The sequence below is a fragment of the Clavelina lepadiformis genome, chromosome 7, assembly GCF_947623445.1.
Source record: "Clavelina lepadiformis chromosome 7, kaClaLepa1.1, whole genome shotgun sequence".
In the NCBI taxonomy this organism is placed as follows: domain Eukaryota; kingdom Metazoa; phylum Chordata; class Ascidiacea; order Aplousobranchia; family Clavelinidae; genus Clavelina; species Clavelina lepadiformis.
This window is the reverse complement of record NC_135246.1, coordinates 11,615,947-11,630,153: the sequence shown is the minus strand read 5'-3', so window position 1 is coordinate 11,630,153 and position 14,207 is coordinate 11,615,947. Positions and strand designations below refer to the sequence as shown.

At 35.3% G+C, this 14,207-nt stretch overlaps 2 protein-coding genes across 2 annotated transcripts; one reads left to right on the top strand and one right to left on the bottom strand.

Annotated features, from left to right (window-relative positions):
- Positions 1 to 1,136: 1,136 nt before the first annotated feature.
- Positions 1,137 to 5,227, top strand: LOC143464919 (AP-4 complex subunit epsilon-1-like). Its single transcript, XM_076962976.1, has 11 exons — positions 1,137 to 1,910; positions 2,024 to 2,239; positions 2,327 to 2,477; positions 2,573 to 2,682; positions 2,898 to 3,039; positions 3,200 to 3,310; positions 3,588 to 3,679; positions 4,090 to 4,182; positions 4,257 to 4,403; positions 4,485 to 4,556; positions 4,716 to 5,227. Exons 1-11 carry the CDS (start codon positions 1,224 to 1,226, stop codon positions 5,166 to 5,168), a joined length of 2,274 nt encoding a protein of 757 aa, XP_076819091.1. The 5' UTR covers positions 1,137 to 1,223; the 3' UTR covers positions 5,169 to 5,227.
- Positions 5,228 to 7,336: 2,109 nt separating this feature from the next.
- On the bottom strand, positions 7,337 to 10,474 carry LOC143464920 (ras-related protein Rab-8A-like). Its single transcript, XM_076962977.1, has 7 exons — positions 10,297 to 10,474; positions 10,155 to 10,215; positions 9,411 to 9,471; positions 9,131 to 9,208; positions 8,438 to 8,527; positions 8,287 to 8,352; positions 7,337 to 8,160 (listed from the first exon to the last, which is right to left on the bottom strand). Exons 1-7 carry the CDS (start codon positions 10,430 to 10,432, stop codon positions 8,014 to 8,016), a joined length of 639 nt encoding a protein of 212 aa, XP_076819092.1. The 5' UTR covers positions 10,433 to 10,474; the 3' UTR covers positions 7,337 to 8,013.
- Between the last annotated feature and the right edge of the window lie 3,733 nt (positions 10,475 to 14,207).

Below are 14,207 nucleotides of genomic sequence, written 5' to 3'. Positions count from 1 at the left end.
AGTAAAAGAGAAACTAATTTTGTAGGTTCAAATAGTTTCCCTACATGCTGTAGCCAGGCAGCCTTAGTTATTTTAGCCCAGCTGAATTACTATCTTAGTATCTCAACGATACCATATTCTATCAATAACATGAGTCTGATATGGTCAAAAGCCTTGACATGATGAAGTTGGCGATGTGCAACTGATTTATCAACTCCTCTTGTTATAGGCCTATTTATATATTAATTATATTATCGGTAGTCATATTCGTTTATTTTTGAAAAAAAGTATGTTTTGCACGTACATTTTGCAACACAGCCAAGCTTTTTATACAGCTTGACTTGTACCTGACTACATGTAGCTACACTGTCTACAATTTTTTTGAAAAAATTGGTCAACGCTAATCTGTGGAAGTAACAACTCTAATCTATGGAAGTGGGGATGTTTTAGGGAAATTTATTTATGGAGAGTGAGTGTGGGGGGGAGATTAATTTGGTTTTGTGGCTTCTGCAGAAGTTTTCGTAGATTAGTGCTGTTACTTCCTCACTCCTGCAGGTAATAAAAAATTGACATCAGCCACTAACCTTGCAAACTATCCAGTCTGTGTCAGCTGTGGGTCTTTAGTGCAAAGCAAATCTTATTTAAATAAGTCTAAACCAGTGGTTCTCAACCTTTTTTGCTTGCGGACCGGTAAAATTTCAAAACCAATTTTGCGGACCGATGGACCTTCAGAAATCAAACCAAAATGTAATTACGGCAAAAGTATGCCACTTAAAAGTTGTTTTCGCTAAATTATACTGTAAAATTTCGTTAAATTTTGTTTAAAAGTCTTCTTAGCTTTCATATACAACAGGTCTTAAACGAGTTGTAGCGTACTTTTAAACAGTTGCAACATTGTGACGTACGATAAAGTCCAAAGTAGACGATGAACTCGATGTTACGTCACAATGCGGCAAATTACAGAACTGGCGAAGCTCTAAATCAGTGAAAAATTTGATGTTTTATTTCTTTGATCAATGGACAAGCCTTCAACATCTTGCATTTTGCAATTAAGATATAAAATTTTAATATATTTGGCGGACCGGCAGAAAAGTTGACGAGGACCGGCAGTTGAGAACCACTGGTCTAAATAGTTCAGGTTAAAAATGCAATATCATATTAAATCGTTTGTGCTTTAGAGCTGGTTTTATCAAAAAATAGAGTAATTTTGGCTAATTTACAAACACACATATGAAGATAGCAACATGATGTCTGGCATCATGAACAAAACATTTAATTATGCAGTGGACATGTTGAGGTCAACATATGGCGCTGAATCTGTGGATATGAAGACCTTGTTTCAAGCCTTATCCACATTTGAGGAGAATGATGAAGTGATTCTGAAGTTTTTGAAGCACATTAAGACTTTGTTTGATGGTTCAAGCTTACACCAAAAAAGAAAGTTTCTTACTGTGGTCATTTTTTGCTCCCAACAATGTTTTGGTTCTGACATTAAACTTTGCTTGGGAGGATTTGGCCCAGTTGTTATAACATATATTGAGCGCTCCAAAACGATTTGGGACAAAAAACTTGGGTATCTTACTTTAACTTCTCTTATTGAGAGTAATTCTGGTGAAATTATTTATCTAGCTGTAAACACTACACTCAAAGATATTTCATCCAAACATTCAGTGTTGATTACGATGGCATTAGATGTTGCTTGTCACCTCACAAGTGTAGATTTAGTTCCTGTTTTACTTCCTGTTGTTGAAAAAAGATTAACCCATTCAGAGGCATCAGTCAGAAGCAAGGCTCTAATAACTCTACATAGTATGTACCGATTAGCACCAGAGTTTCTTCTTAACTACCACAACCACATTAAAGTTGCTTTGTCTGACCGTAACCCAGAAGTGATGGCTGCTTCACTTGCATGTGTTCATGATGTGGTAAAGGTGAGCACCAACATTTTTTTATGTATGCTCTGCTTGTCTGTTGAAACTAATGTAAAATGTGTTCCGTGGTATAGTAATCTGTTTTTTACTAAACATAACATGTTTTAATATAGAAAGATCCCAGTTCACACTCAAACATTCCCAAAAAATTGATATTCATTTTGGAGCAAGTAGTGCAAGGAAATTTGCCTATTGCGTTCAGTCGTCACGGCATTTCTGCTCCAAATGTTCAGATTCAAATTTTAAAAATTCTTCATTGTTGTGAAATTGATGAAAAATGGAAAGCGTCTTTGCCAAATGTTCTTTCTGAGATGATGAACCGATGTCAAGTAATGCAATATTTTTATGGTGATTTTCAATTTTTACACTTACGTTTAGGCCTATAAGACATTATAGTAATTTTACTTTTGTTACAGAACAACAAGAACAATGTGGCATTTGCTGTATTGTATGAATGCATTCACACAGTTGTCAGACTTTACAAACCAAGTCATGATATGTTTAAGTCTGCTTTGCATATTCTCAGAAAATTCCTCAGTTCAAATCAAGCAAATCATTTAGCTGCAGGTATAAATTATATTATTTGCACACAATGTGTGTTTTTATGTTACAGTTGGGCTAGTTCTTGAGGAACTGAGTTACATTATTTCATTTTTAATTAGGTTTGGAATTGCTAACTCTGGTCACCAACATTGACATCTCCTGCTGTTTTCAATTTCAAAACATCATAATGAAAAGCATGGAACACCCAGATGAAACTATCAAGAAACAGGTTAAAGCATAAGCAAACATGTATAAAAATGTAACATCCTAAAAAATCTTTCTAAGTACACCTGATGGCGAAAGCTTATTCTTGCGAAAAATTTTGTTGCGAAATTATAAATAAAGCTAACTCCAGAGTGCCATCTTGCTTTTTTGTTACTGATCATAAAAAATATAAGAGATAAATGATAAATAGTTTGGTATGGCTAAATTGTTCTATTGCAGACGCTTATTCTTCTTCAAGCTTTGATAACAAATGAAAATTATAAAGTCATCTGCAGTCACATGATTCGCCAGTTGGACCGTTTTGAGAAACCATTTTTTGTAAAATCATTTAGTGAGAAACTGGCAATTGTTGCGGAAAAATATCCTTTTTCAAAATTTGACATCATTTGAGTAGTTCTTATTTAATTATAACAAACTGACTAAAGGAATATGTATGCGGTTGGTTAAGTTTTCTTAAAGGTATTAATGAATTCAAATTATTTTATTCTCTCATGTCGTTTTGCCTTAACTAAGTAAAACATTTGTACATGACCAAGGCTGGCTAATCTCTACACTGCATTCTATAATGAGGGCTGCAAAAGAGAATGTTTCCCCTTATGTTTCTAACAGAATTTTGACTTACTTTTCTAAGGGTAGGTACACTGGTACACGTACTATGTAAATAAAATTGGAAAAATCTGGAAAACCAAGGTTGCAACAAAGTAATTGTTGGAATTAGACCAAATGCTGCAGGAAAATCGCCCAAATTTTGTGTTTGAGTCAAATCGGCAAATATTGGACCCTATTCCAGTGTTACATGGTTTATTGTTACTTGGCTGGTTTCTTCCTTGAACTTCATGAAGCCATGTTTATAATGTTTTGCTGATTAGATTTGTTCATTCTTACAACTATTCATTTTACTTCTGGCAGCAAGTTCAACAGATGTAAGTGCAGAACTGAAACAGTGCCACCAGCTCTTAATTGGAGAGTTATCCTTTCATCACTACAAAGTTATAGCTAACGTAAGATTTCTCATATTATACAGTAAATATAGAAGAGTGAATAGTATGGTATGATAAATAGCCTTTGTCCTCGAACTGAGCAAAGCCTTTGCATGACTTAAATCCGGCGATTATTCCTCATTGCTCAAACTCTGGTTACAGAGCTAGTTTTTGTGCAAGTTCTGACCGTTACAATTTTTGTAGATTTGTTTTTTTATATCGTTTTGCCCGAATTTAGAACTGTTCCTCAGGTCTACTGAGCAAGAGCAAACATCGTCAGTGCATTGATCAAGCGCGTTATAATGTTAGCGCCGCCGTCTCGAACACGGGCCGCATTATTGTAAGCCTAGCGCTCTGTACACTCGACTACCAAGACGACTAATTACAGTAAGCATGCAGCGTAATGAGTTGTAATGTATACTTTTTTACAGATCATTGGAAAATACTGCACATTGGAGGAAAATAGCCTAGAAAGCCTCATTGATGTATTAATTAAACAAGCTCATTTTCAATTAAAAACAACGGTAAACATGTCATTAAGTTCAAGATATTGTTGTTCTCTAATCTCTAGTGTAAGTTGTTGTTGGTCATTGTGCAGAACTCAGTCCCTGAAGAAGTTGCTTTTGTCCTCCTCATGTCTTTAAAACAACTATTTTGTAAAGTGAAGGGCCATTATACAAGTGTAACCCACAAAGTTACTATAGCACTTTTACCATACGCGTCTTTATCTTCTATTATTTTTCAGGTTTGTTATTAGGACTTTTACATTTCTATGTTGGATTTGTTTGTTTTTCAGTACTTGTTTTTGCATTTTTTTTTTTTACAGCATTTGGGTGAACTGCATGCTATTTCAGAAATTCCAGATATAGCTGACATTTTGAAGGAAGATATAGAAGAGGCAAGCTGTCATTTACCTGTAACATTTTAACATCAACTAAGATAAAGAGATGTAGTTAAACCAGAATTTCTTTGTGGTTGTTTTTAAAAATTCATCTGCTGTATGTTACTTTATTTTGATTTCATGAAATATTTATTTACTTTGATGGGTAAATTCTAGTATGATCTTGAATTATCTTTCCTTGACGTGACTCCCGATGAAGAAGAAAACGAAACTGAGATGCGCGAAGAAACGTCTGTTTCAACTGAAGCAGCCCTCAAGTGTCAGCCTTATTCCACCTCGTCACAAGCATTTGTGAAAACATCGTCCGCATTTATGGCATCTCTCATGCCAGAAACTCCCTCAACTAAAATGGAGGAAAGCTTCTTGAGCAAAAAGCCATCCGAAGAGCATCCAAAAGTATGGGGTAAAAGTGGATACAAAGCCCAGCAAGCTACTACAACCCTCAGCGAAGCACTCGAAAATTTGTCCGCCGTTTCAAGCACAGCAGACGATGACAAAGACATGCTCGATATTATGAACGATATGTTCATATCTGCCCAGACAACGGCTAGTGATGTCACAATGACAGACTCAAACAGTCCATTTCATTTGTTTGAGAAGCAGAACTGATAACTGTTTCGTTTTTGTGTGTGGATTTACCCTAGAGAAATAAATAATAAGTCGATCAATCATTTTATTTTTCTCCAAAAGCGCGGTGGGGGCGAAAAATCAAGCCAGTAGTTACTAACACGCGCCAATGAACAGGAAAAAGTGACAAAGCTGAAAAGGCTTAAAACGTGCTCAAGAGAAATAACGGTAATAATTGCTGGTAGCAACTAGCACGGCCACTAAACCTATAATTAGTTAAATCCGTAAAACATAAGTTGAAAAGGCGAAAATTAAGCAGACGAGCAGGTGATGTGTTCAAGCAGCTGATGAATGAAAATTGCTTCAGTGCTGTACATCAGAGGATGGGGAAACAAACCCCATCCTGGGCAAGAACCCGGTTTCTGGTGGCCATTACACTAGGGAAGGGCGTTGCTGATTACCCTAAATTTGTACAGCAAGAATGCACACCAATGATAATAATCTTTGGAAGATGTGATGACAGTACTGCTCGTTGCAAGATGGAAACCTCTCTGGTACATCGACAATGATGTACAGAAAAGATGCCAAGTTGCCATGCTAGTTATATCACTTTTGTTCTTATTATTAATTGAAATAAATTTCTCTTGACAATAATTTTTTTGTTGTAATTTTACTCAACGGCTGAGTCTTGGGGTTATTTCTCATTCAGCCAGATTTACCAGGGTGAATTATATTGTTTGTGGTTAAATATAATAACAGGAACTTACCTGAAAGCATTTTTAATTTATGAGTGACTATTTGACCGTATATGTAGGTCACGCAACCTGTTGTTAAAGATAAGTGGGCACTAAGATTGGACTATACGGATATCGATTAACCGAGGGAATTTCAGCTATCTGATATCCTGATATAATTTTGTCGGTTAACCGGATAACAACATTATTAGTACGTTTTCATAACGTTATTAGTACGTTTTTTTTCGTTTTTATGCCTTTTTAGCAATTTTGCATGAACTCCTCTGTTTTAAGAAACGGGCAGTCTAGCAGAACAGACTTGGTGTTTGACTCCGTGTTGAACTTACTTAAAAGCTTAATTCACAGTCTTTTGCTCTCTATTCTCTATAGTCTATACTCTACAATCTACAAAACGTTAAATGTTGAAAGAGTTTGTTCTATTATGTCACATACAATACAAAAATCGATTGGAATTCGCAAGTAGCATTAAAAATTATCCTCAAGGCATTAGCACGTAAGTAGAAGCATTGCAAGGTGAAGACTGGGCAGTTTTCCCAAGAAATTTGCAGTTTGAGATCGATTGTACGCTTCTGAATATACAGAATTTTAAAATAAATTACAAAAAACAAAAATATTGAATAAACATTAAGAATTTGTGAAATTTTGGACACATATGTGTTTTTTTCATAAAAAAGCTACGTCACACTTAAAACTTTTTACAATAGACGCAATATATTTTACTACAAATTATGATAAAAAGTTTGCTTTGTGCTTACCCTTTATTATCCGGTTACCTAAAATAGAAAATCCGTTGTCTGGATAGTAAATATTATTGATATCCGACCTAGCCCTAGCGGTTACGTACTTACGTTACGAGAATGTAAATGCAAAAGTTTAATTTTAGCTATTTAAAGTTTTACTGGAATGGAGGTTTAGGTTTAAGTTATTCAAACAAAAACAGTGAAAAATAGCTTTAAAGGCACGATTTTTTTTCAGTGAAATAATGGTACAGCCATAATTTATAAAATATAAACCAATATAATAACTACCATACAACACAAAGATCCTGGACTAGAACTCAGCAACCACGGCAAGCAACATGTTCATAGAATCTAGATAAGAAAGGCATTGGAAGCTGTCTTGTGAGTCGTGAAATATATAGCGAGCATCTATCTATGCCTCAAATGTTCCGGGTAATTGCAGTGATACAGAAGCTACATTGAAAAGCTTAATTTCTTAATATACCTTTCGGTGGGTTATTCTTATAATTTGTTTACACCAGAGCGACATGAACTCTTTACAAAACGATGGCGACCCAACCCCTTTTCTGAAGAACTTTGTCTCTTGCTACATAAGGCCGACCAACTTCAACTTCGTTTGAGCAGATTTCCGACTACATTAAATCCTGAAAATTTTAAGATTCTAGCTCGTTGGAAGTCGTCTCGCAACAACCCTAAACTGTTATTAGACATTATATCTTGGGTTTACATAATTTACTAACTTGGAAGCGCAACACTGGTACAGAATATCAATAAAGTGAAGGAAACAGTAAATCACAAATGTGAATACAGGCCGAGACAAGCTTTTCATTTTTCAGTGATTCATCGTTTAGAATACGTCATGAAAATATTACGTATACTTCAATCAAAACAGGAACTAGAGACCTGCGTTTGCTTGCGTTAATATGATTACCTAGGCATAGGTAAATATCCAGCAGAGTGTAATTTACGTCAGTAACAAGCAAGGTTTGTCAATCATTGATGAACGCTAAGGCGAAGACACGAGTTGAACTATGCGGTTCTTTGTATGGCAAGTATCGGCCGCTATACTTCCGCATTATTGAAATTACGTCCTACTGCTTTAGTTATTGTGCCTGATAATCTGAACTAACCACAAACATGGGACTACATATCTATTTAACAGCAAACCAGTTGCACATTGGATAACACTGAACGTAACAAGCAGCGGGCGGGAAGTGGGCATCGGTTCCGTTAAGTCCCACATATAATGCTGTGGACTGCGGCAATATGCGATGGTGAGATATAAAAATATAAAATATTCCACAAAAGGCTGCAGTAAAATGCATGCACATACAGCAACTTAATCTCCCAAAGCAGCAGCACATAACAAGTTACTGCTTTCTGACATGGTTGTCATAGCAACGCGCACCATCGAGCAAAAAGTCCAGCGCTTTTCTTATCGCCGGCTTTAACTTTAACTTGATTTGTATTTTGGCTTGGCGCTTGTGCCATTTTGCGATCCATTTTAGCCTTGATGTCCCGAGCCATTGTGAAAAACGCCTAAGAAAAACAAACAGTTGACAGTTCCACTTTCTGAACAAAAGAATTAGGAAATTCAAGCGTTGGCTTCACTGAAAAGACATGAGATCATTTTTACAGTGAAAATGAAACAGGTCCTATACTTGCCTCCTCCACATTTAAACTTGCTTTTGCACTCGTTTCCATGAATTTTATGCCATACTCGATCGCCAACTGTGAAAACAATTTGATTTCATTTGTCAAATTTAAGAAATATTTTGATCTACAAATGTGATTATTATCACTGCATATAACGCACTCTTTCTCCTCTTGCTTTGTCCACAGCCCGCTTCTCTGTCATATCACATTTATTTCCCAATATCATTTTTTCCACATCGCCAGACGCATGCTGCGAAAAAGTGGTAGGTTAAGTTGATTATTATGATAGCAAATTTTATTAACTTGCCACGTTGCTTGTATCAATGCATGCCATGGATAACTCATTTTCATATACAGTATATACAGGATTGCTAAATGGCATTCTTTTTGACATGGCCATTTTAAAATCACACAATAATACAAAGGTTTGATTATGAACCATGACTAATGCAAAAAAGCTTCAGAGAAGGTGAACTCGCATGGTCCAGTAACTTCATTTAGGGTATGTGAAGCATGAATTGCTTAAAGATCTTCAAGACCAAAATCCTAAGCATACCTGCCTATACTTTACATGGTGTTTTCAACATAAAATAAAAGATAGGAGTATTTATATCGAAAACAGCATAACTTAAACTGCGTCTATATAAAATGCAATTGATATGTGACAGCCATAGAACACCTCAGAATAAAGTGAAGAAAAAAAACTTCATAATTCTAAATAAAGAAAGGCATACAATAATAGGCCTATTGACCATAAAGACAAACTATATCCACAAAATAGCAACTTTAAAAGTTTGAGAATTTCGTATGTATTTAAAAACTGACACTTTTTTGACAAGTTCAGTCAAGTTACCTCTTCAATATTTCTTATCCAGTTCTTGATGTTATCAAATGATTTCTCGTTTGTGATGTCATAGACAAGCATAATGCCCTGTGAAAATTAATCGTTAGTCGTTATATACTGTGGTGGAGCACTTTGCTTACTGCCTACCTTATAATCTAAATTTAGACATGATCACAAGACATTGCAGTAATGTGTCCTTGAAGCTTTAAAGTTTTAACAAGCAGTTTCCATATGCATACTTATTTATATGACATACAACTTTTTTCTGTGTAAGCAAACTTTCTCATACCATTGCTCCTCTGTAATAGGCAGTTGTGATTGTGCGAAATCTCTCCTGGCCAGCAGTGTCCCTACACATACATGCATAGATTGAAGTGACAATAACTGCAACTATAAGTGTGACTAACAAAGAAAACCGCCACAACATGCAATAAAGCTATGGTTTGGTTTTGGTGTGCAATATAAGGCAGAGGTTTCCAATCCTTTTTATTCCTTACACCCCAAGAAAACATTTAATGTGTTGTCGCACTTTTCTACGAAATCCAGCCAGAATCCAATCCAGAAATTGTAAGGAAAAAACTTGTTCAAAAGTTTAAGTGTTTGGTGTGAGAATTTCAGATATAAGAATTTGCTCAAAATACAACATTTAGCTCTTCTAGATCCTACATCTAGGTGGATACAAAAACTCAGGTGACTGGGATCGATTAGAAGTAAAAAAAAATTGAAAAATCTTACTTTGCATTGTTTCACATAGGGTTTTATACAGGCCAGAAGGGTACAACATACGACTCGTGGGGTAGAACATGTTACCTACTTGGACCGCCTGGTGCACAGACTTCAGCAAGTACAGGTAGGCCATTATTTTTAAATACTTTTAACTGTTGTCTGGCCCTCAGCATTATTACACTTGTATGTTGAGACCCATTGTGATAAATAGTTACATGCCTCTGATATAGGCCTACACTCCTTTAAATGGTTAATTCGCATCAACACCCCGGGTTGGGAACCTCTAACATAGGGGAGACGTACTTACCATATCTGAAGTTTGACTTTTTTGCCGTCCATATCTATTGTGCGGATTTTGAAATCTATTCCTGCAGTTTGTATATAATTAGTTAGAATGTCTTCTGCTCCAAAACATGAAATTTGATTAAACTTTAATTTGCAAAACATACCTATGGTCGATATAAATGTGGAATTGAAGTGATCTTCAGAAAAACGAAACAACACACATGTTTTCCCAACTCCACTATCTCCAATAAGCAACAATTTAAACAAGTAGTCATATGTTTTTCCTCCACTGCTTGACATTATTTACAAGTATACAGTTACTGAAACTATTACTAAATCTGAAACAAAACAATTGTATGTTCACATGGAACACAAGGTGTATAGAAATACATGAACTTACAAACGTATTTAAACAAAACCTCCCTCTCAAAACACCTTAGCTAATATAGTTACAAATTACAATCAATAAATATAAAAATAAACTGGTGGTTTCGCTCATAATATGATATGACCCGTGCTATGATTATAATATTAAAAAAAACGTTTTATGAAGACCAATGTGTGATGATTGATTAAATATGTGGCCAAGGATTTGTTATATACCAAGCACAAGTTTTAGTCCAAGGATTAATATAACAGATTAGATTTATAAATAATATCCAAACACACAGCTATAGCAATGACAGCTTTAATGGTCAAATATCATATCCTGACCTTAAAATGTATTTACATTTTAAGCTTATCTTGCTCTATCTCTCACGTATGTTAAAATTAATTGGGTTTCACATAACTCAACGGGTTTCATAAAACAATATAATGTTTTATATAATATAATGTTTACTTTATGAATAACAATTATTAATTGAAAAGCTAAAGGGCCAAGTAAAAACCTAAACACAGCAGCACACAACTAGTAGACTATTTTTGCCATCTATTACTGTATAATGAATTCAATCATTGATCAGTGTGGCAAAAAGCGATAAGAGCACTGACCAGACAAGTTGCTTTGGTAACTTGCATTTTGTTGTGCATCTTAAACATCTTTCAAAAACCCTTAAACAGCAAAAATATGTTTGCTTAAATTGAACATTTTAGAAACAAATTTGATAAATTCTGCAGACTGTAGCCTTACACATCTTTTTGAGGCCTTTCTGTATAAGTATTCAATGTGAAATAAAGTCCCTTTTTTATTTATGATGTACGTTGATTAAGGTTACTGTACAATCAAATAACGAGAATTTGATTGTTGTTATCAGAAAGCTGATTAAACTACACTAAAATTTCTGACCAAATAATCCCAAAATGCTTGTAACATAACATAATTGATAAAAATTGCTTTGTTTTTAAAAAACAATGATTAAACGATCATTTCAAAAACAAAATCATTAAGTAATGACCTTCAGTACGTTGACCTTGAAGTTATCGACTAGTTTATCTTAGATTTGCTAAGTCCAGAGTGAAATTTCTTACCAAAGTCTTCAGAATTTTTATTCAGTTGTTGTCAAAAAGTTGTGCATTCTATCAGTACAAAATCTGTCAAGGATGCACATCTGTGTCTGATACTGTACCTGGTAATACAGCATGGCAGGAGTGTGGAAGGTTTTCCTGTTGTTGGCGGCCACATTTCAATTCACTGCGAATCAGCAGCAACTTAAAGTGCGCACAAACGAAATGTTGCAAAGTGTTTTATTGATAGCATTTAATGACTGCAACGTGGTTATTTATCATGAACTCAGAGATATGATATATGGTTTACATGAAAATTAATACAAACAAGCAACTAAAACAAATATATATGTTTGCAAGTAAATTGTTTAAAGGGCACAGAAACTTCCAGTGACATAACAATTACGTGTATTGCTCTCAATGAAATAAACCAAAAAGTAAAACTTACTGTTTGCTACATGTAGTACAGTAGTAACCAATTTATGATATATAAACGAATAATGAGGGCTTCAGTGCATGACTATGACGCCAAAATTTGTGGCTTTGCATGCACCGTTTCCCATAGAAAAGTGGCATATTTTCCAATCGGGCTAATGTGCTATATATCTGCTGAGAGATATGACAGTTTACTGCACCCTGCAATAGCAGAATGTTTTAAAATGTTTTTGGTAGTCTTTTTTTTGGTGCTTTTGCCAATGAAATCTGTAAATTAATAGGGATGTGCCGCGGGGACGATTATTCTGGTTCGTGCGAATCCGAATATCTTAAAGGTCAACTCGAACGGATCATGAATCTATTCGTATCAGCACCAAATGATAAAATTCTATCAAAAAGTTGCCAAATCTTGCTTGTATCGTGACATAATTAGAAAAACTTAGTAATTAAATGGCGATTTGAAAAGCAAAATCCTTAAGTAAATGATTTCCGATAAGAAATGTTGACTCTAGTTTATCTTCTAAAAGCCACGAAAATAGATCATTATTTCATACTGAAGTCGATAAATTTGTAAGTAGTATAGTATTCGGGTTTGCCATTGTTAGTATTCGTGTTCGCCCGAGTTTCCCACAGAGGCAATACCCCGGCGAATCTATTCGGGTTTGGGTTCGTGTTGGCCCATCCCTAGTACTTAGGCTAGCCTAAATACGGTACTATTCCTCAGATTCTTTCGCTTAGGAGAAGTTGCAGTCACAAAAAATTCTTAAGAGTATATATAATCTGGCATAAGTCCGGGTGTTCACTTTTACATCTGACAAAAATTGAAGAATGCAAATTTTAGTAACATGTGGTTGTAGTGGTGATAGCTATGTATATAGCTACTGTATTTGCTATACCTCGAAACTTGCACAAAAGACTAGCTCGGCGACCGGGACTCGATCGGTGAGAAGTCCTCGCGGAGTTTAATTCCGCAAAGACTTTCCCCGGTCCAGGAAAAAATATTGTGATACCTTTTAGTCTACCATTCCAGAACGTTATTTGACTTAAACATATTCTCAACGCTAAATAAAATTACGTTAACGCTAAATGCAAGATTTTTCAAAGGACTTAACTTGCTACGGCTAAGTCGTCATTATAAGGAGCCAGCTCATAGAAAAATACTAACAAAATCTTAATATATAAAGAAAGCGGAGTCTATATGGGCATCTGGCATAGATCTATTGCAGTTTGGCTAATTTTCCCTAAAACATTCTTGGAAAAACACTAACCCAGTGGGAATGTACTGTAATTGTCGGGCTAATGTATAAAATAGGCTAACTGCTAAGCTTTGTCAAGACTTTAATGACCTATGTCCTATATTGGACTAGGACACCGAAAATAACCGTTTAGCGTGACAGATCAAATGCCCCAAGTAGCCTATATTTGTTAGGCAATATAGTCGATATACAGTGCATTCCCACTTTGATCTTTGGTTCCAGGTCGACTGAACCTTCAACATTATATTGCGTCATTATTTACAGGAACGTCTACGCAATACGTTATCAGGCACGGATACCGCTTTTACTACGATACAAATACATATTTTGCACTGAAATGGAAACAAGTTTATGTTTCGACAACATTGTAATGAGTAGGCCTATATAGCAAAAATATAGAAAAAGAAGTCTCCACCGAGGTTGACGACTCCCCACGAAAAAGTTTGAAGCAGGAAATCGGACATTTTGAGAATAGTATAAGCCCAATGATGGGGTTCAAATATTTTAACATTTGGTTCTCTCACTAGCAGCTTTCCGTATTAACCCGAGGCCGATATATATAGACCAAAGATTGATGTTTGTGTTGCCACAAACGAGGCAAGCGAAATTATTCGTTATAATTATTTTCTTAAGTTTAAAAACATGTCTAAAAATGGTTAATGCTATAAACCTAATTCCACAACAAAAAAGTCAATGTCAACAAAACTATTTCAAACTCGTATGAAACATATTTTTCGTCTTACATTAATTGCTTTTATATCATTATGTCTGGCGAAAATAAAGCTATGCGCGTTTGATTGGGTGTCCTACATATAGGACTCTAAGCACAAATGGGGTTTATGTCGTTCGTTGAATGAATTGTCTGTGGGTTTAATCGTCCAGGGTTGAATCGTCCGTGGGTTGAATGGTACATGGGTTGGATCGTACGTGGCTTGAGT

Bases quoted from the DNA above. Each gene is read 5' to 3' on its own strand.
- LOC143464920 (XM_076962977.1), bottom strand. From the start codon at position 10,432: ATGTCAAGCAGTGGAGGAAAAACATATGACTACTTGTTTAAATTGTTG. The intron at 9,472-10,154 runs GTAAGTACGTCT...ATGTATGTGTAG, and splicing joins AAAGTCAAACTTCAGATATG to GGACACTGCTGGCCAGGAGA. The intron at 9,209-9,410 runs GTATGAGAAAGT...TAATTTTCACAG, and splicing joins CCTATTACAGAGGAGCAATG to GGCATTATGCTTGTCTATGA.
- LOC143464919 (XM_076962976.1), top strand. From the start codon at position 1,224: ATGATGTCTGGCATCATGAACAAAACATTTAATTATGCAGTGGACATG. The intron at 3,311-3,587 runs GTAGGTACACTG...TACTTCTGGCAG, and splicing joins TTTGACTTACTTTTCTAAGG to CAAGTTCAACAGATGTAAGT. The intron at 4,557-4,715 runs GCAAGCTGTCAT...GGTAAATTCTAG, and splicing joins TGAAGGAAGATATAGAAGAG to TATGATCTTGAATTATCTTT.